The 21581-nt window shown below is 40.6% G+C and overlaps 1 protein-coding gene across 1 annotated transcript in view; it reads left to right on the forward strand.

Annotated features, from left to right (window-relative positions):
• Nucleotides 1-1076: 1076 nt before the first annotated feature.
• PTCHD3 (patched domain containing 3) overlaps nucleotides 1077-21581 on the forward strand; it is a 69835-nt gene continuing 49330 nt past the window's right edge. Inside the window, 1 exon segment of the mRNA XM_035729336.1 lies at nucleotides 1077-1199. Within this exon segment, the coding sequence (XP_035585229.1) occupies nucleotides 1077-1199 (123 nt within the window).

Here is a 21581-nt window from a genome sequence, read left to right on the forward strand (position 1 = left end):
TACCAGGCACTGTTAGAAAGGAAGCAAGCATTCGTGCACAGATAAGGCAAAGTAGTATTTGTGTGTGTGTGTGCTAAATGATTGATACAGACAATACATGCTCCAGAAAGTCAGACCAGAGCAATTGGACAGTGAAGCTTAGAACAACCAGAAAAGGCTTCACAAAGAAAGCAGGACTTGACAAAGTACGTCCAGTACAAGGAAGGGAGCAACACTTCAGGCAGAATGAATTCAGTGTAAACAAAGGCATTGGGATGATAGGTAAATATAATCTTTTAGATGGATAAATCTGGCTATGTATAGGAAGTATTCAGGAAAGGGTGGGAATATAGTGGTGGCAGGGGGCCTAGAAATGGAAGGCTCTCTACAAAAGACACAAGGGATAATTGCATGGGGCAACTGGTGAAGGGCAAGGAGAAGAAAAGGGAGAGAAAAATATCAAGCATTTCTCTAATATTTTAAGCCTTAGTACCACCCTTAAGAAGGAAAATTCCTGAAAGAAAGAGCGAGGAAAATGAGTTAGGTTTCAACCATGTTGAATTTTATATGAAGGTAGGCTTTGGACACAAAACTTTTCCAAACTCTTTTAGAACTGTGGTTCTGAAATTCAGGGCAGATACCAAGACACCAAAACAGAACGATCAGGTCAATGACATTCTTAACCAATGATCTGGCCTGGGTGCTCTGTTCCACACATACACTATTATGCTTAAATCCCTGGAAAAAAGAATCATTCTTGCTTAGGCTTCAGACACACCTTATTGTGGTTCCATACATTAGTATTAATTCCTTCTTTCCATATTAACCAAAAATATGATCAGTTCAATCAAAGGCAAGATGCTTAAGACCTGAAGCTTGAGATGACCTAAGAGCAGGCCCAGTATGGAGGAAGAGACTGTAAGTAAGAAAGACTGGAAGTGTGATGGGGAAGGCCTTGGAGTCTGTGCTGATCACAACATGCCCCCACCAGTGGCCCCAGGGCGGGACGACAGGAGAGGAAAGAGATCCCATTCAGGCCATTGACTTTTCTGCATCTTTTTGCTGTGCCTTTCAGCATCAGGGTGAAGAGAATAGAAATGCCGCCTGCAGAACCTGCACGCTCTAACAGGCACCGACATGAGCGTTGTAACTCATGGCTTGTACAAGGCTGCTGTGTCCAAGTACAACAGGCCTTTGTGGCTGGAGTTCGGGTGCTACTGGTGCAGAGCCATAGATCATTTCCCCCCCACCCCGCGTTCCCCGCTCCCCCAGCCCCCAAGCTCCCTCTGCCCCTGGCTGAGCAGAGTCTCCGAAAACAACCCCACCTTCTGGGTATCTCCTGTCTCCATTGGTATGCACCAGAGCTTTGGTCTGCAGCCCTAGGATGAGAGGGGTCAGGGTCAAGAGCTGGAGTAGCCATATTGGGCTTTTTTTCCCCCTCATTCTTTTTTTTAAATTTTGAAATTTTTTTAAATTTAAATTCAATTAATTAATATATGATGTATTATTTGTTTCAGGGGTACAGGTCTATGATTCATCAGTCTTATATAATACCCAGTGCCCATTACAACACATACCCTCCCCAATGTCCATCACCAAACTACCCTATCCCTCCCTCCCCCCACCTCCAGCAACCTTCAGTTCGTTTCCTAAGATTAGGATTCTCTTATGGTTTGTCTCCCTCTCTGATGAAACAAGGTTTCATCTTGTTTCATTTTTTTCCTCTCTTACCCTATGATCTTCTGCCTTGTTTCTTAAATTCCACATATCAGTGAGATCATATGATAATTGGTTTTCTCTGACTGACGTATTTCACTTGTCATAACATCCTGTAGTTCCATCCATGTCGTTGCATACTAGGTTTTGTAGCTAGACACAAGCATGGCTGTCTCGGGGCCCAGGGGACAGGGTAGCTGAGACTGAGAAGAGGACCATTGTGCAGTTATTCTCCATTGGACCCCAGACCCATTGTAACCTACACAACACCACTTCCTACCAAGGAATTCATTGGCAGCGGGCTCATGAAGGCCCTTGGACTTCACTGGTGTTATCATCACACCCTACCACCCAGAAGCAGCTGGTCTATGGAATAGCTGAAGGCAGGCTCAGTTGAGATGCAAGCGTGAGGACAATATCCTGTGGGGCTGGAGTGTTGTCCTTTAGGATACAGTAAAAAAATTGAAACTTGCAAGCTATAAAGGATGCTGCTTTTCTCAGAAAACTCATAATCCACGGAGAGCATCTGACTTCCCAGGTCTAGATTACCTGCTATAGTCCCAGCTCTCACTGGACTCCAGTACCATTATTGCCTGCCACTTCCCCTTCAGGTCTAGAGTGGAAAAAACTTCCCACTACATTAATCTCCGAGTTCATACATTATTGGTTGTCTAACGTGACCATATTACTGTAAATAGTCCCTTGATGATAGTTTCTTGAGACACCTGAGTTAGATTCTGTTCCTTGCCGGAACCTTGACCAATGTAGCCATTCTCTTCGCCAATTCACTGAAGTAAGTATTTAATGTTATTCCCATTTTATAGTTAAAGAAATTGAATCAAGGGCACCTGGGTGGCTCAGTCGGTTAAGCAGCTGCCTTCGGCTCATGTCATGATCTCAGGTCCCGGGATCAAGCCCCGTGATGGGCTCCCTGCTCAACAGGGTGTCTGCTTCTCTCTCTCCCTCTCTCTTTCTGCCCTCCCCCTGCTCGTGCTCTCTCTCGCTCTCTCTTGCACTCTCTCTCTCAAATATTAACTAAAATCTTTTTAAAAAGAAAGAAAAGAAATTGAGTCACAGAGTTGAAGTGATTTACCCTAGGTCATAAGTCAGGGGATGAAAATTGAATCAGGATTATATCTCCTAATATACTTCCATTACTCCATATCATAGAATCACCATAAACATGTACACTTTAGCTAAACCTGGAAAGGTTTATTTCCTCAACCACCAGTACCCAGTGGTATAGGAAAAGAAGCCCTAACTCATCCAGTTATTTACAGTTTTGTCTCTTAGCCAAAAGAAGAGAAATTTACTTTTGGGAACACTGATTAAATGGATAAGAGTTCTGTGCTATTCAAGTATTTGCATGAACTCATTTTCACTACTGACTAGAACGTTTTAGATATTTCATGTTGATGATGACATTTTCGTTCAAAACTCCAAGTGAGCATTCTGATATTTGAACATGGGGTGGAGTAGATAGACAACAATTCAAGGTAGGCTGTAGATTTTCATGAAGACATATTAAGTGAATAGCTAATATTTAGAGTGAATGATAAGAAGACCATGATGTCAATAGCCAACAACTTAAATTACCAAAAGCCAGGAAGAGGTAAGCTAACAAAAGGATCTCAAAAGAAAATATAGTGTTAGGGGTATGGTGTTTTATTATAAAGTCAGTTGTGAGTTATCAATCAGTGTAGTCTGAGAATCTAAAACCTAGATAAACCTGGTATGAATATACCTGAAAGTCTCTAGTTTTCTTTGTACTATCTTTGTCAGGTTTGGGTTTACTGGCTTCATAAAATGAGTTAGAGAATGTTCTATATTTTATTATCTAGAAGAGTTTGGAGAATTGACCTAAATTCAATTTATTTTTTTTTACGATTTTATTTATTTATTTGAGAGAGAGCACTGAGCAGGGAGCCTGACATGGGGCTCGATCCCAGGACCCCAACATCATGGCCTGAGCCGAAGGCAGACACTTAACCGAGCCACCCAGGCACCCCAACCTAAATTCAATTTAAACTTAAGTCTTCCTTAAATATTTGGTAGAATTCACCAGTGAAACCGTCTAGGCCTGGTGCTTTATTTTTGAGAGGATTGTTTATTATTGACTTAATTTATTTAGATATTGGGTAGAATTAGTGTTACTTCTTCTTTACTTATCTGGTAGAATTTACCAGGAAAACTATTTGGGGTTGGAGATTTTCAAAAGAATTTTAACTGAGAATTAGTTATTTTAAATAATTATATATATATATATAACCATATACATACAGATATATATATATATATATATATACATATATATACCTGAAAGCAGACACTTTGACCAGTGCCTTTTCAGTTTTGGAATTTCTGGCCCTCTAGTCTATTCAGAGGGCTAGATCCATTGAGTAACAGAGGATAATCGCCCATGTCAAGGGCTCAAACTTCAACAGATATCTTTCATTAGTGTATTTAAAACATAATGATTTATTTTATGATATACCATTCACAATCCTTGATACACATAGAAAGCATTGTCAGAGCTTCTCCCATACTGTTCTCAGCCAAGTTATATTGTCTGTTAAAGGAGTATTCATTTAGGAATAGGCTGCCTGCCCTCACCCACCAATGATGAGCCAGCCCTGCACCACCTCAAAATCTCTCGCCCTCTTGCTCTCATCTAAGTATGCCTATGTTAAGTATGTCTATAGTTCCAGAATACCCAGAAGTGTTGACAGATATACAACGTGGCAAGTCTGGGCCCCTACCTGACTTTCTACTACCTGGAGGACTCAGGGCTTCCCTATTCTTGGTGCTACGGTATCAGTGCCCTATGGGTACCAAGCCAGCTGGCTGGAACCTCCTTCCGGCTTCATTCCTGCCAGCCTCATTTCCTGGGGGCTGGATCTTGTTCTTTTTCTCTAGTTCTGAGATAATTCTTAGAACGACCCACCTCTGTTATCTACTACTCCCATTGTCCCCATTCCAAAGCACGCTTGTGCCCTCGTCCTTTAGATCAGGTTCTCTTTGTTCATAAACTGGACTGAATCTGTCCACTTTTGTTAGTTTGGGTCTTTTATGGGTAGAACATTTCCCCCACCTTCTAGCTATGATACTTTTTATATCTGCTTTCTCCCTTAATGCACTGACTAGCATTTCATAAAAAAATTAATAGTGATAATGAGCACCATTTTTTCTTGTTCCTAATTTTAATGGGAATACCTATAGAGTTTCACCTATTGTTTGTTATGTCTCACAACTTATCAATGCAATGTATTATATTAATGAATTTTACTATATTATTCTATGCTAAGATAAATCTTGATTGATTTTGGCAAATTGTTCCTTTATATGCTGTTCAGTTATATTTTCTGGCATATTTTTTATGAGTTTGCATATATAAATATATTCCTCAGTGAGACTGAGATATATTTTGGTATAAGTCACTTTCACTTAGAGATGGACAAGCACAGAAGGCATCATTCCAAGATAATCATAGATATACCATTCTTTGTCAAAGGGTTTATTGTGGTATATATGTTTCTTTTTACCCTAAATCTATCTCCCTTTCTTCTTGTCAGACATTCTCCTAATTACCTTGGGAAACTCCTCCTTTAATACCATTTGAGACAAGCTGATCCCTTGTCTCATCAGTCTTAAGGGGTGGCTCATAACTAAGGCCTAGTTCCCTAGCTCACTTAAGGGAAGGGACTAGACTCCCTAGTCAAAATGATTTAATTCGTGGATGGGCACATGAGTCCATGGGATGAAATTCTAGGACTCTTACTAAAACTGTCAGGAGAGAGAAGTCCATTTTACAAGAGATGCTGAAAGGTTAGGACATGGGCCTGAAGCTACTGGGAGCCCTCAAACTATCATGAATAGGAACTCGAACAGAGCCCAGAGGGAAGAAGGTAGAGCCATGATACAAGGACAGAGAGCTCCTAACACCACCACTTGATCCTCTGGATTGAGCCAGATTCACAGATGCTCACAAATCTTTCTCTTACATGAGCCAGTAGATTCTCTTTTTATTTTTTTTTAAATTTTTTTATTTTTTTAAAGATTTCATTTATTTATTTGACAGAAACATAGCAAGAGAGGGAACACAAGCAGGGGGAGTGAGAGAGGGAGAAGCAGGCCCCCCACTGAGCAGGGACCCCCCCCCCCCAATGCGGGGCTCGATCCCAGGACCCTGCGATCATGACCTGAGCCGAAGGCAGACGCTTAACAACTGAGCCACCCAGGCTCCCCTATAGTAGATTCCCTTTTTAAAGAAAGTTATGAATTATTTTATTTTATTTTTATTAATTTTTTTGAGAGAGAAAGAGAGAGCAAGCAGGGGGGGAGGGGCACTGGGAGAGGAAGAGAGAGAATCTCAAGCACGTTCCACACCCAGCATGGAGCCTGACTCTGGGGTTGATCTCATGACCTTGAGATCATGACCTGAGCCGAAATCAAGAGTCAGACACTTAACTGACTGAGTCACCCAGGCATCCCAATTATGAATTATTTTAAACACACAGATGAGAGTAGAGAATAATATAATGAACATCAGTTTTATCAAATATGTTAAGCATCACAATTTAGGTGTTCTCCATGTAAAGCATTAAACATTGCAGATTTGAGACAACCTGTGTGCTCCCAGCAGATCCCAATTCCAACCCAGAGATAATTACTGTCATAAATTTAGTGTTTCTCATGCCCAACATGACATTATATTTTTACTACCTAGTTATGTATCCTTAAACCTGGTTTACAGATTTTTTAACTTTATAATTTCATCAAATTACACAGGTACTCGATGCAACTTGGCATTTTCATTCAGTGTTGTTTTAGAGATTTACCTACGTTGTGAGACATAGTTATAGTTCATTTAAAGTGCAATATTCTAAATTCCATAAAACTATGTATTTACCATTCTCTCTCTGATGTTTCCAGTATTTGTCTAGTATTACTTCTTTCCCCTTAAGCTAGACTGAGTATGCATTTCCCTTACTTGCCAACCAAAGGGCCCTGACTGACCCATTCAAAAAAACCTCTAAAAGTACCCCATAGACATCTCTCTCTTCAAGGTGCCTAAAATCCCAACTATCAGCATCAATCTTGGTTAAGGCATTGCTTTTGGAAAACTCTCATAAACTGAAGGTACTTTCCAAGAAGAACCAAAGATGAACTCATGACATTTTGCATAGAATATGGAACTGTTCCTACTTTGGTAGCTATCTCTTTAAAAAAAGAAAGAGAGAGAGAGCCTTAAGTGGAGAACAGTACATAACTGTCTTCATGTGGAACTGAAGAGGGCAAGCCTAAAGTGGGTCATAATTGGGGGGAATTCGGAATTCAGATTTGGCCTAAGAGCACCAGGCACCTGAGAGGGTTTAGCAGCTTTGCCTTATAGGGGGAAATGTAGAAGATTGATGTTGTCTATGAAAGGCCACAAGGATCTAATCAGCCAGACCTGGTTTCAAAGCTTCATTCAGTCGCTCTCCGTGTGACCAGAGGCAAGCCATTCGAGTTGTGTTTTGTTTTGTTTTGTTTTTTAAGATTTTTATTTTTTATTTATTTATTTGGCAGGGAGATAGCACAAGTAGGCAGAGAAGCAGGCAGAGTGAGAGGGGGAAGCAGACTCCCCGCTGAGCAGGGAGCCCGATGCGGGGCTTGATCCCAGGACCCTGAGATCATGACCTGAGCTGAAAGCAGACGCTTAACTGACTGAGCGACCCAGACGCCCCGCCATTCAAGTTTTTAAGCGCTGATTTCTTTATTTGTAAAATGACATGAGTTACACCACCTTTAAGGATTAATCATATAACATGATGAATACATAGTGACTGGTGAACAGCAGATCCTCAATAATGATGGCCATTATTATTATTATTATGAATCCAGCCAGTCCCATCCATCAGACTGCCATCAGAGTTGGTCACTCCCCAGAGGTTTTACTGTGGAATGGTAAGTTAAGGACTATTTGCTTGGGGCCCAGTTTCAAAGCTGGGGCTTCAAGTGTATCAAGGGGTACACGTTGTTTTCCAGCAAAGACATCTCTTGGAAGTCTAGAGTTTGGAGCAAACTCTCCAGTATAACATCCATCCTCCTGCCCTTCAAATATTAGGTTAGAAGGAACATGAGCAGGCAGCTCTTTTTGCCCACAGGTGCCGACCCCGTGCTTTAATTAAACCACATTGTAGCACCTCCCCCCCAAGAAAAGAACGTGAAGAACTACTGAAAAAGAGGAATTTTTTTTTTTTAAGTCTGTATGAAGAGAAGGGGGTAGAAAGAAAAGGTGGAATTTCCAGTTACTTGAAACTCATGGAGAAGGGGGTAATAGGAGTCAGAGATGTTTGGGGCTAATTTCATACCTGCGTGTGACCCCCACCCCCGTCCCCCAGGCTCAGTGACAGGTCGCCTCTGGGCTGTCTTCTCAAGTCACTGCGCATCCTTTACTTGTTGCATCGTTCCGGTGGTGGAAGCCGGATGCAGTTCCAAGGAAGATGTGGACACAATACTTCCTAGGGGGAGAGAAAGAGCCAGAAAAAGGAGGCACATGATGACGTGAAAGGAAACGGACTGATTTCTTTCCTGTAAGAGAAATCCTCCATGGCCCGGCCAACACCTCCCCCGCCACACACACCTCTCCTGAACTGAATTTCTGGGGTGCGCCCCTCCCCGCCAGATCGGACTATCTTCTCCACTCTCCGACCCCCTCACGTCACCCGTGCGGCTCACAAGCCATCAGAAGGTCGCTGGTGAGTGACTGGCTGGTGACTGTTGACAGTAACACTGCCTTCGGAGACACGGAAGCCACTTGTCCACGTGGCTCTGTGAAGGGAGACCGCGTGTCCTGAACTGAACACGACTGGACGAAGGCACCTCTTATGCTGGAGTAGACTCGGCTTCCCCCGGAAGGGGCTTCTCGTGGTCAGGTCTTCATCACAGGGAACCCAGCGGCTCTGGCCAATGGAAGGAAACTGGGAGATAGTGGAGGTGTTTTGCCAGTTTCTGATAACCAAAGGATAGTCCGTTGGTTGGAAAAAAAAACAAAAACAAAAACAAAAAATGCCCTACCCTATGTTTGAAAGGTAGTTAGGGAATCAAGTCTGGGGTAAATCTTCAGTCACCTTGAGAATGCAATTAGAGTTGTTGATGGGGAGGGGTGCTGCAAGGAGAAGATGAGAAGTTCAACCCTTCAGAAACATCTGGAACTTGCAAAGTATCAGTGCGGGACCCTACCCCTCAAGAGAGTCTGATGTAATCCGTGCAAGTGAGTTGGGGGTTTTTTGTGGTTTGGGCTGGTTGGTGGAGTTTTTTTGGCTGGTTTTGGGTTTGGGTTTTTTTTTTTTTTAATTCTTCAATACTAATGTGCTGCCAGAGATGAGATCCACTGGGGGTAGAGAATTCTACGACTTCAGGGTCTCCTATGTGCTGACACACTACAGTAGAAAGTGGCGGTGTTGGGTGATTCTAGGAGCAATATTTTCACCTGCCGGAGCGTGAACTCCGCTGGGAGAGCTGTAATCACTTACCGGAACAGGTAATACTTGTAGAACCCAAAGAAGATTGGGGTTTCTTGGGTGACTAGGAGAGAACCCCATCTAGGAAAGGCCCCCGGGCTCTGAGATATCCCAGGAACAGGATATGGGAGATTTCTCCCCCTTCTTGAGCCCCTAAACCTCAATAGTAACACAATCACTACATACTCAATGACTTGTGTACAAATAATATAAGCAATCATGCCTCATGTGGTGAGCTTCTGATTGTATGCCAACACAGTACTAAAACTAAGTTACTCATTGCAATGTTCTTGGTTGGAGAGCATATGTGGGTATGCACAGACTCTTTGTTATTAGAAAATCCTACACTGGTTGGTAGAGGGAACAAAGAGGCTTCTGGAATGCTTGTAATGTTCTGCTTCTTGTTCTGGACGCTGGTTATATGGGTGTGTTCAGTTTATAGAAATTAATAGAGATGTACACTTAGGAATTGTGTACTTTTCAGTATGTATTTGATACTTCAATAAGAAGTATTTTAAAACAAAAAAACTGACTACTGCTTCCTTCCAAGATGTGTTTGGGGATAGCTAGACAATTCTTACCAATGGGAAAGTAAATGTTATATTTACCTCTTCCACTTACAGAGCTTGGGAGGAGAATGGGGGTGGGGTGGGATGAAGGGAAGGCAGAAATTGCAAAGCTGCCCGTCCTTCAGTGCTGCACAAGGGTGAGCGTTTGAGGAGATGGCCTTTTGTTTAGCAGAGTGATGAATGCCTCTTCCAACAGTGGGGTAGACCCCAACCTGAGGAGGGGTGGAGAGCTAATCACTCTGTCCTGTAAATGAAGGGAATCTAATTTAGGGGAGAACTAAAGATGAAGGCATCTAGAGAGTCCAGGAATAGGAGGGGTACTTGAAGGAAAAGACTGATGAAGCTGTGGGTGATGGCAGACTGAAGCCCGGGAAAAAGATAGCCAGAAAGAATGGGTGCATTCCGGAAATGCAGGGGCTGAAGGACTCTTAAGAAAAGGGGTATCTAATACTTAATTCCAAATTGTTTATCAGCTGCAAGGAAATCGCCCTCCTTTGCTCCAAATCCCCAGTAACATCTGTTACCCTACTTACTCTGCTACCCACACGCCCTGTAATCCAGACCAGCCAGATGGAAGGCTGATGTAACTTACTGACCCAGAGAGAGCGTGAGTGATTTGGTTATTTTAACTGGCCCAATGCAAAACACAGAACTGAATTTTCTTTTAATGGTGATACATGGTGGATTGGGGGCCCGTCAAACTCAAAACAGCTAAGTGTAACACTCCTGTAAAAAAAGACTGGGGCCCCTTATGAGATAGCTAATTCTGACACACAGATCATAATTGCTATTTCACCTTGGGGTGTAAAAGATCAATGCCTCCCTAGCAGCTGTGATGTGGGATAAAGAGTCGTAAAACTTGAAAACAGGAGATTCACTACATTTCTTGGGAAAGCCACTAACCATCTCTAAGGTTGTTTGATCATCTATATAATCTGGAGGCAATGACTCTCATATAGAAATACTCCATGATCTAAATGGAAGAATGTATTTGAAGTAAGTCCTTCAGCGGATGGCATATGGTAACTAATAAATGTTGACTCCTTTCCTTCTTTCAATTTTATAATATTGTACATAGAAATATTTTGTAAATTATAAATCCATAAAAATTATTTGTAAAATTAGTGAGAACTAAAATTTGTTGATTACTTGAAAAGTATGTTCCTTCATAAGAGCAAATTTCCAGAAGCAAAAGACTATTTTTCTGCAGTGAATCAAATTAAAGGTTTTAAGTGCAGTGATTTTCAGCCGGAGTGATTTTTGCCCCCCACAGGTCATTTGGCAATGTCTGGAGAAGTGTTATCAACATCTAGTGAGTAGAGGCCAAGGATCCTGCAAAATATCCTTCAATGCACAAGACAGCTTCCTGCAACAACAATCCAGCTCAAAATGTCAATAGCACCATTGTTGCGAAACTCCATTATGGTGGTAAGGCAAGTTACTCTGGTTAGTCTTGGCTTCAACTTTATTGATGCCTACGCATGTATTAACATTCTCTAACCTTAAAGTATTCCTTCCTTAGCCTGTGAACCCTCATAAAGAATGAGAAAATTCCCCTCTAAAGTGACCCCTATGATTATATGTTCAGGTATATAACCCATGCACTTGTAATATCAATGCAAAGCTTGAGATCTGCCTCAGAAAAGCCTAGAAAACACTGTCACTACACATTCTTCACCATACCCCATTAAAACATGTATTACATTCTGTCAAGTGTTACCATTTTGAAACCAGTACGGTCCCTCCTGTCTCAAGCAATGCTTAGTAAACCAAATCCCACCATATTCAACTCATTTCATGATTCCATAATGTGGATGGAGCTCCTTCTGGCAGAGCCGGTGATTGCCCCAGAGTAAGAGACCCTCCTCCACAGGGTCTTAAATCTTAATTTTAGAGATCAGAGTGAAAGAACTCAGAGCTAGAAAAATACAATTGTTCAGAAACACATTGCTGACATTGCACAATAATTTTCATAAAAATTATTCTTTGTATTCTTCGGGGCTAGGACTCTAACAAAGAGTGTAGCTAATAAACTGGGGCAACTGAGCTGTTGGGACTGCTCTGTTCAGGTCCCTCCTCTCCCATTTTCTGTGCCTCTACTGTTGCCATCCTATCACTGGCTCCATGATAAGCTCTGGAGGTCCAAGAGCAAGGTCAGAGCCAGGTCAAGGGCAAAGGATGCTGGCACAGGGCCGGGGAACAAGCAACACAGAATTGTTCTAGAGTGCCGTAAAAATGATTCTAGATTTTACTGGTATTTTTCAACACATGATATTTATTTGATCCTTTTAACAACCCAGTGATGTAGGCAAGATACATAATTTTATCCCTAGGTTACAGATGAAAAAAATAAATAACGAACCCCCCCAACTGCCCCCAAAAAACAAAAAAACACAGACCAATAAAATTTGAGTGCCTTGCTCTAAATCATTCAACTATTAAATGTCTGGGATCCAGATCGTCTAGCTCTTAATCCAGAGTTCTGTACCTTGTAAGTACACAAAAATATCAACCCTACCTTAAGGTCCTTTCCTTCCAGTTACCTTGGCTTGTCTTAGTTGCAGGAGCTCAAAGGAAAACTGGGGGATACAACCTGGTTGTAGTGGGGCCCGCAGCCTGCAGAAAAGGGGCAGAAATATTTCCACAGAAGAACATCTGAACTGGCTGGTATTCTCCGTACCAAAAAGGACCAGCCCTACAAAAATGTTTGGGGAAACCATTTGTTTCCTAAAAAGTCATTTCCATACCATAATCAATCATCCTGGTAGGATTTTTCAAAATTAGTCTTTAAATAAAATAATAAACAATTTTGTTCTTGCCTAATTTTACTCCGGCACTCTAATTTAAACCATATTACTGCGATTTAATGTGCTTTTCTTCGGGATGATTATTTAAAAAACCTATGAAAACAGCTTGTTCCAAAGGAGCGAGGTCATGACCTGAATGCATATACTAATTCCCTGCATTGACTCTCTTAACTATCTATTCTCCCTTGAAAGGATCTTTGAGTTCCCTTAACTTCCTGTTACTTGAATACGCATGTAATTGTTTGCATACAGAACATACAGATCTTTTTTTTTTTTATTTCTGAGAATGTGGGGCCCCACTTGTTCCAATTATAGGAAATCATTTCGATGAGGGTTTTGTGTGTTTTTGTGTACAGAGGTCATTCTGATTTCATTTTGTTTGTTTGTTTTCAGGGAAGCTAGAAGTTTCACAACTAACTCTTAGTACTATCAAAAGTTAGAAATTTTTTTATATATAGCCACACAATTATAGCTTGTCTTTCTAACTGTGAAGGGCAAAACCAAGAATGCAGTGTTCCCATGTTAGTATATAGGCCCTGAATTAAGGAGATACACCTTTTAACCTCTACAAGCACAATTCAGTTATGTTGTTATTGCTTTTTGCTACTATACTTTGAAAGTTCATAACTTCAAAGACAGAACAAAACTCTGAATGAGTAGATGTGATTCATTCACTTCCACCAAATGAGAGGAGCTGCAAGTGGACAAAACTACTCTGTTCTGGTATCATTTACTTCTAGAAGAAAACAGGGAGACAGTTATTTTAGGAGTCACCATGAACGCACAAAACTTCACAGATCAAGAGGGGCAAGAATGTCACTAGATGAAACCAATTTGCTTTAGCTCACCAACTCTGTAACATTTCAATCCTATCTTTGAACTATACAATAATGACTTCTCTTCTTGTAACTACATGGTTATTTTCTCATCCTCAATTCATTTTTTTAAGATAGCAAAAATTTTATTATGGTTGGCAAACCATAATAAACCAAACCAGTGAACAATAAGTTTATTGGGACCACATTAAATCAAACCAAGAATCAATCAGTCTCTCCCTCCATCTTCTCTCTCTCTCCCTCTGTCCCTCCCTCTCTCTCTCTCTCTCTCACACACTTTATTTTTTACCACATGTAAAATGTACGTGCATAGTTGAACAAATAGCTAAAAAACCGTATGCCAATGCAGCCATCCTGTAGGTCACAAAATAGAAGATTCCTAGCATAGCAGCCACCCATTGAGCAGTCCTTCTTACTCCCAAAACCCTGCTTCCCCCAAAGAGGGCTTGGCTTATCCCGACCGTTATGCTAATCACTTCCTACTTGACTTTTATGCTAATCATTTCCTATTCTCCTTTATATTTTTACCATGTAAGCCTCCATCCATAAATAATGTATTTAGTGTTGCCTGTTTTAAATTTCTTAGGTGGAATGATCAGTTTTGTCCTGTTTATTTTCTTAACTTGTTTATAACCTGCATCTATATTGTATGTAGCTATAATTCATCCAATTCCATTGCTATATAAGATTCTACTTTGTAAAAATACCACAATTTATTTATCCTTTCTGCCGATGATGACTCTTTGGGCTGTTTCCAGTTTGGGGTAATTTTTTTTTTTAAGATTTTATTTATTTATTTGACACACACACACACAGAGAAAGAGAGTAAAAGCAGGGGGAGCAGCAGGTAGAGGGAGAAGCAGGCTCACCGCTGAGCAGGGAGCCCGATGCGGGCCTCCATCCCAGGACCCTGGGATCAGGACCTGAGCTCCAAGGCAGCCGCTTAAGCAATTGAGCCACCCAGGCGCCCATAGTTTGGGGTAATTTAATCAACAACACTGCTGTGAACATTCTCGTACATATATCCCGGGTATAATTAGGAGCAGAATCTCTGAGTCACAGGGTAGACATATTGTGAACCTTACCTTACAGTGTCAAACCATCTGCCAATGTAGTTCTACCAATTTAGACACTCATTTATTCTACATATGAGTTCTTGTAGTTCCATATCTTTGCCAACTCTTGGTATATTGTGAGACCGTAACATTTTTTCAATCATGTAGCAACTTACATGTTGCAACCAAATGTTTCAAGGGAAAAAATTGTTTTGGGGGGTGCCATTCTTTCAGCTTTTCTATAAATTCAAAATTCTTTATCAAAAAGTCTTCCTCGAGGCACCTGGATGGCTCAGTTAAGCATCCAACTCTTGGTTTCAGCTCAGGTCATGATTTCAGGGTCGTGGGATTGAGCCCCCAGTGGGCTCTGCACTCAGCGGGGAGTTGCTTGAGATCTCTCTCTCTCTCTCTACCTCTCCCCACCGCAAAATAAATAAATCTTAAAAAAAAAAGTCCTCATCACTTAATCCCAGCTAACATTACTAACAAGTGGAGCTCATATCCATGTCTAGATATTGAAAATATATGAGTCAAGCTAATAAACGATGAAACCGCAAAGCCACCAATTTGATAACATCGAAGTAGTATCTCATGATTTTAATTTACATTTCCCCAATCACTAATGAGATTGAGCACCTATTCGTGTCTATGGGCATTTGGATTTCCCCTTTGGTAAAGTGCCTGTTTGGAGTCTTTTGCCTATTTTTAGGGTTCTCTATCTTTTTCACATTGTGAAAGTTCTCAAAATGCTCTGAATACTAGTCCTCTGTCAGTGATATAGTTGCAGTATGTCTTCTCCCACACTATGGCTGTGTTTTCACCTCTTTTATGATGTTCTTAAATAAAATTCTTCATTTCAATGTAATGCAACTCATGTTTTCTTTTATGTGTTTTTTGGGGGCCATGTTTAAGAAATTCTTCCCTTTCCTGAAGCAGTGAAGATAGTCTCCTTTATTGTCTTCTTAAACTTCATAGTTCTGCCTTTCCATTTTGGCCTTAATCTGATTGGTTTTGACTTTTGTATATGATATAAGGTTAGAGATTCAGTTTCATTTTGTTCCATATGGACATCCCATTACCTGAGCACTTTTATTGTAAGAACTTTCCTACTAGTCTGTTTACAACTTCTTTCATATAGCAAGGTCCATGTACGTGGACAACCTTTTATAAGCTCTCTATTTTGATCCATTTACTATTTGTCCATTGCATTACTAATATCAGGCTATCTTAATTACTGCAGCTTTAGAAATCATCTTGATAGCCAGGAGAGGAAATCCTGCCATCCTGTACATCTTCTTCAAGAATACCTGGGCTACTTTTGGCCCTTTAAAATTTCATATGAATTTTAAATTCAGGGTCTTTTTCTTTTTTGTATAAATTTTAGAATCCATTTGTCAAGTTTCACAAAGATAGACACACAAAGCTGTTGGAACTTTTCTTGAGATTTCACTGAAAAAAGTTATTGACTTTTTTTAATCTATAAATCAATTTGTGAACAATTTAATTTGTGCATTATTGAGTCTTTTAATCTATGAACGTGGTGTTTTTCATATATTTAAATCTGTGAATGTCTCTTGAGTTTGCTATTTTTCCTATAAATATATCCTTTCTATATCTCCAGATTTACTCCTAGATAACTGACTTTGTTTGATGCTATTGTAGATCGTATGTTTTTAAGAATTTGCTGGTGTACAGGAACGCAATGGAAATTTGTGTACTGATTTTATATAGACCTATCTCATTCAACTTCCTTGTTAACGCTAATATTTTATCTGTATATTATATTGTTTTACCAAAAACACAACTGTGTCACATGTGAATTATACCAGTTTCGTTTCTTCCTTTCCAATCATCAAAACTTGATGTTTCTCATTTGTTTTATTGCTCTGCCTAGGGGCATTACCAAAATGCTAATTTGAAAATGTGGCATGAACATTCTTGTCCTTCCCTAAACTCCAACGGAAACTTCAATGACTCATCATTACATATAACGTTTATGGGAGGATTTCTGGTAATCTACAAATAATTTGTTTTTATTCCACAATAGCTGGGAGTTTTCGATCATAAATGATCATGAATTTTATCAAGTACTTTCTCTTAATCTGTTGAGATTATTATAGGACATATTTCCTTTGTCAATCGGTTACATTTATTGCTTTTCCATTTTTAAAAATTGAGGTATACCTGAGACACCTGGGTGGCTCAGTCGTTTGGGCATTTGCCTTCGGCTCAGGTCATGATCCTGGAGTCCAGGGATCGAGTCCCAAATCAGGTTCCTTGCTCAGCGGGAAGCCTCCTTCTCCCGCTCCCTGCTCTGCCTGACGCTCCCCCTGCTTGTGCTTTCTCTCTCTGACAAATAAATAAATAAAATCTTTAAAAAAATTAAAATTAAATAAAAATTGAGGTATAAAAAACATGTAACATAATGTACAGTTTCAGGTGTACAAAATAATGATTCAATATTTGTATACCTTGTGAAATGATTACCACAATAAATCCAGTTAACATTTGTCACCATATATAGTTACAATATTATTGATTTTTTATGTTAAATTTACATCTTTCATATAAACCCTACTTGGTAAGAACGGTCATCCTTTTTTACACGTTACCCAATTCAGTTTGCTTGTCATTGTCCTTTCCTGTTTTGTCCTTGTTAGGCTTTAGTATCAAAGTTATGCTAGTCTCACAAAATAAGTTTTCCCCCAACTTATTCCTATTATCTAAAAGATTTTATGCAAGAATAGTGTTATTCCTGCCTTTAATGCTTGGGAAACCTTGCCAGTGAAGCCACACGGGCCTGAAGTTTGGAGTTTTTTTTTTAAGATTGCCTTTATTCATTTGAGAGAGAGAGAGAGAAAGCGAATGCATGCAAGAGAGAGAGAGAGTGCACGCGCTGAGTTGGGGGGGCAGGGGGAGAGGGAGAAACAGACTCCCTGCTGAGCAAGGAGCCCATTTTGATCCCAGGACCCTGGGATCATGATCCTGGGATCATGACCTGAGCTGAAGGCAGATGCTTAACAGACTGAGCCACCCAGGCGCCCAAAGTTTTGGTTTTTTTAGCTATTTGACTACTGATAAAATTTCTTTAATTTTATTATTTATTTAGTTAATGATTATTAAAGCTTTCTTTTTCTTTTTTGTAGTTCATTTTAAGGTTTTGTTTGTTTTTCTCAAGAATTCATCCCCTTAAATTTCCCTTTGTGTGTGTGTGTGTGTGTGTGTGTGAAGTATTTTGTTTTGTTTTTATTATAAACTATTTTATTTCTGTAACATCTGAGGTGTATCTCATTTCCATTCTTGATTATTGAGGCCTTTCTTTTTTTCTTCAATTGGCGTTCCCAGAAATGTATTAAATTTATAATTCATTCTAAAGGCTCATTTTGGTTTCTTTCAATCCTCTCTACAATTTGTTGATTAAACAGTTCATTAATTTTTTTATTTCCTTATTTCTCTTTGTTTGGGTTTATTTTTATGTTTTTTTTCTATCTTCTGAGGTGGAGATTTATCATTGATTTTCAGCATTTCTTCTTCTCCATTATATTCATTAAGGCTCTGTGTTTCCTTATAAGACAACTTTAGCTGTGTCCCATAATCTTTTTTTTAAAGATTTTATTGATTTATTTGAGAGAGAGAGAGAGCACAAGCTGAGGAACAGAGGGAGAGGGAGAAGCAGGTTCCCCACTGAGCAGGGAGTCCAATGTGGGGCTTGATCCCAGGACCCCGGGATCATGACCTAAGCCAAAGACAGATGCTTAATCAACTGAGCCACCGAGGCACTCCAGTGTCCCATAATCTTAATGCCTCATGTCAGCTGTCGTTACATTTTGGAATCCCAAGGATCCGTAGCCACAGATCGGTTCTACACCCACCTGTCAATTCTATCCCATGGGCTTTCACTGAATACACAGAGGTGGTAAACCAAAGCCTGGGAGCAGGTAAGGAGGACTGAGAGAAAACTCTCTAAATGTTTCACTCAGTATAAGGCATCGGCTGGCAGCTTCCTATAGCTGGGGGAGAGTGGAGTCCTGAGATAAAGACCCCTGGGCTCTATGGGTCTTCACTGAGTGCACTGCATAGGCTATCAGGGTAAGGCATAGAGAGATCTCCTGGGGCCCTCTGAGTGGGGATCATAATTGAAATGCAAAGAGAACTTCCCATTGACCCAAAAACTTGGTAGCTAGCCTGTAAAGCAGAAAGGGATCTTCCATGGTTTACAAAGCTGGTGACTTGGTTATAAGGCATAAAGACATGAACCCCAGTGTTTATAGCAGCAATGTCCACAACAACTAAAACATGGAAAGAGCCCAGATGCACAATGACAGATGAATGGGTAAAGAAGATGTGGTAAATATATATAATGGAATATTACTCAACCATCAAAAAGAATAAGATCTTGCTATTTGCAAATACATGGATGGAACTAGAGATAGGTATTATGCTAAGCAAAGTTAAGTCAGTCAAAGAAAGACAAATACCATATGATTTCACTCATATGTGGAATTTAAGAAACAAACCAATGAACATAGGGGAAGGGAAAGAAAAATAAAAAAGATAAAAACAGAGAGGGAGGCAAACCATAAGAGACTCTTAGCTCTAAGAAACAGAGGGTTGCTGAGGGGCGGTGGGAGGGTGGATAGGGTAACTGGGTGATGGGCATTAAGGAGGGCACATGATGTAATGAGCACTGGGTGTTACATGCAACTGATGAATCACTAAATTCTACCCCTGAACCTAAAACAAAAACAAAAACAAAAACAAAAAACAAAAACGCAAAGCATCTGTAAGGTCCCAAGCCCTGCTAAAGGGAAAGTGCTGGTCCAGCCCTCAAAACACTTGAAGCTAGGGGCACCTGGGTGGCATAGTTGGTTGAGCATCTGACTCTTGGTTTGGGCTCAAGTCATGATCTCAGGGTTGTGAGATCACGCATCACATCAGGCTCACACTCAGTGAGGAATCGGCTCCTCTCCCCTCCCCCCTTTCTCTCTCCCAAATAAATAAATAAGTCTTTAAACAACAACAACAACAACAACAACAACAACATTTGAATCTAGTGTTGACCTGAATCTACCAAAGCTGCAACCAAGTCCATACTCAGTTCAGCTAAAGATTAGATTAACTCAGCCTCCTACATTTACTTTCTGGGAGTAAATACTATTTTCCTCTCCATTGTTTTTTCACACATAATTGCCTGATCTAATATTAAAAATTATGGCACATTCAAAGAAGCGAGAAAATGTGAGCTATGGTTGAAAAAAGAAACAATTAATAAAAGTGAACCCAGAGATGGCCCAGACAGTGGCCTTATCAGACCAGGACATTAAAATAACTATAATAGATATGTAAAAGAACCTAGTAGGTAAAAAATGGACAACGCATAAATAGATGGGCAATATCCAGAGAGCAGGAAATTATAAAAAAGGAACAAATAGAAATGTTGGAAATAAAAACATAACAGGGGTGCCCAGGTGGCTTAGTCGGTTAAAGCATCTGCCTTCAGCTCAAGTCACGATCCTGGGGTTCTGGGATTGAGGCAACCACCCCCCACCCCGAGCACGCTCAACGAGGAGTCTATTTCTCCCCCTCCCTCTGCCCCTCTCCCCTGCCTCGTGCTCTCTCTCTCTCCCAAATTAATAAATAAAATCTTTAGTAAAATTAAATTAGGGGAGCTGGGTTGGCTCAGTCATTAAGTGTCTGCCTTCCGGCTCAGGTCATGATCCCAGGGTCCTGGGATCGAGCCGCGCATCAGGCTCCCTGCTCCACGGGAAGCCTGCTTCTCCCTCTCCCACTCCCCCTGCTTGTGTTCCCTCTCTCGCTGTCTCTCTCTCTGTCAAATAAATAAATAAAATCTTTTTTAAAAAATTAAATTAAATTAAAAATTAAAAACAGAAATAAAAACGTAACAGATATGAGAATCATTCAATGGACTCAGCAGACTAGACACAGCAGAGGAGAAGAAATCAGTGAGCTTGTAGACAAGTCAACTGAAATTATTCAAATTAAACTAAACAAAGGTGGGGGGCAGAATGAGGTTAAAAAGAGAGAGAATCTGAGTTCTCTGGGACAGTAACAATAATGACCTAACATTGTGGGGGCACCTGGGTGGCTCAGTCGTTAAGTGTCTGCCTTTGGCTCAGGTCATGATCCCCGGGTCCTGGGATCGAGCCCCGCATCAGGCTCCCTGCTCCTCAGGAAGCCTGCTTCCCTCTCGCACTCCCCCTGCTTGTGCTCTCTCGCTGTCTCTCTCTCTGTCAAATAAATAAATCTTAAAAAAATAAATAAATAATGGCCTAACATTGTGCATGAAACTGAGTCCCCAAGGGAAAGAGAGAGTGGAACGTAGGAAAAATCTGAAGAAATAATTGTTGAGAAATTTCTTGGATTAATGATATCAACCCACAGATTCAAGAATCTCAGGGGACTCCAAGCAGGATAAACATGACGAAAACTGCCCCTGGACACAACAGAGTCAAACTGTTAAAAACCAAAGATGAACAGCAAATCTTACGAGCATTCACAGAGGGGGGAAAAATTGCTTTAAGAGAAATAATGATGCAAATGATGGCTGAATTCTCCCAGAAACAATGAAAACCAGAAAACACCAGACCCACATCTTTAAAGATCTGAAAAGGGGAGACGGAAAAACTAAATTTCTATATCCAGCAAAATTTTCCTTCAAAACTGAAGGCAAGGTAAAGAGATTTTCAAACGGAGTAAAACTGAGAGAATTCATTGCCAATAGACAGTCTCTTCAAGAAAGGTCGGCAGAACATGTGTAGGCTGAAGGGAGATTATACCCAGTAGAAGAATCTGCAGACAAAATGAAGAGCACCCAAAAGAGTAAATATGTGGGTTTAGACCAACTCAGCCTAAAAGCATGGATTTAATCCCCAAGCCGTGGTCACCAACACTTTGCCCTAATGGATGTGTCATGGGTAGTGGGGACCTGTGCCCTACATCCTGAGCTCTCCAGCTGCGCTCAAGTGTCGGCCACCGGTTCTAGCTCTGTTGTGACATTTGTGAACCCTTCCCCTACAGACACTGTTCTTGGGGTTCTTCCTTTATTTTGCCCTTGATGAGATAATTTTTATTTACTTTTTTAAAAAAGATTGTA

Source organism: Zalophus californianus, chromosome 9, assembly GCF_009762305.2.
Source record: "Zalophus californianus isolate mZalCal1 chromosome 9, mZalCal1.pri.v2, whole genome shotgun sequence".
NCBI lineage: Eukaryota > Metazoa > Chordata > Mammalia > Carnivora > Otariidae > Zalophus > Zalophus californianus.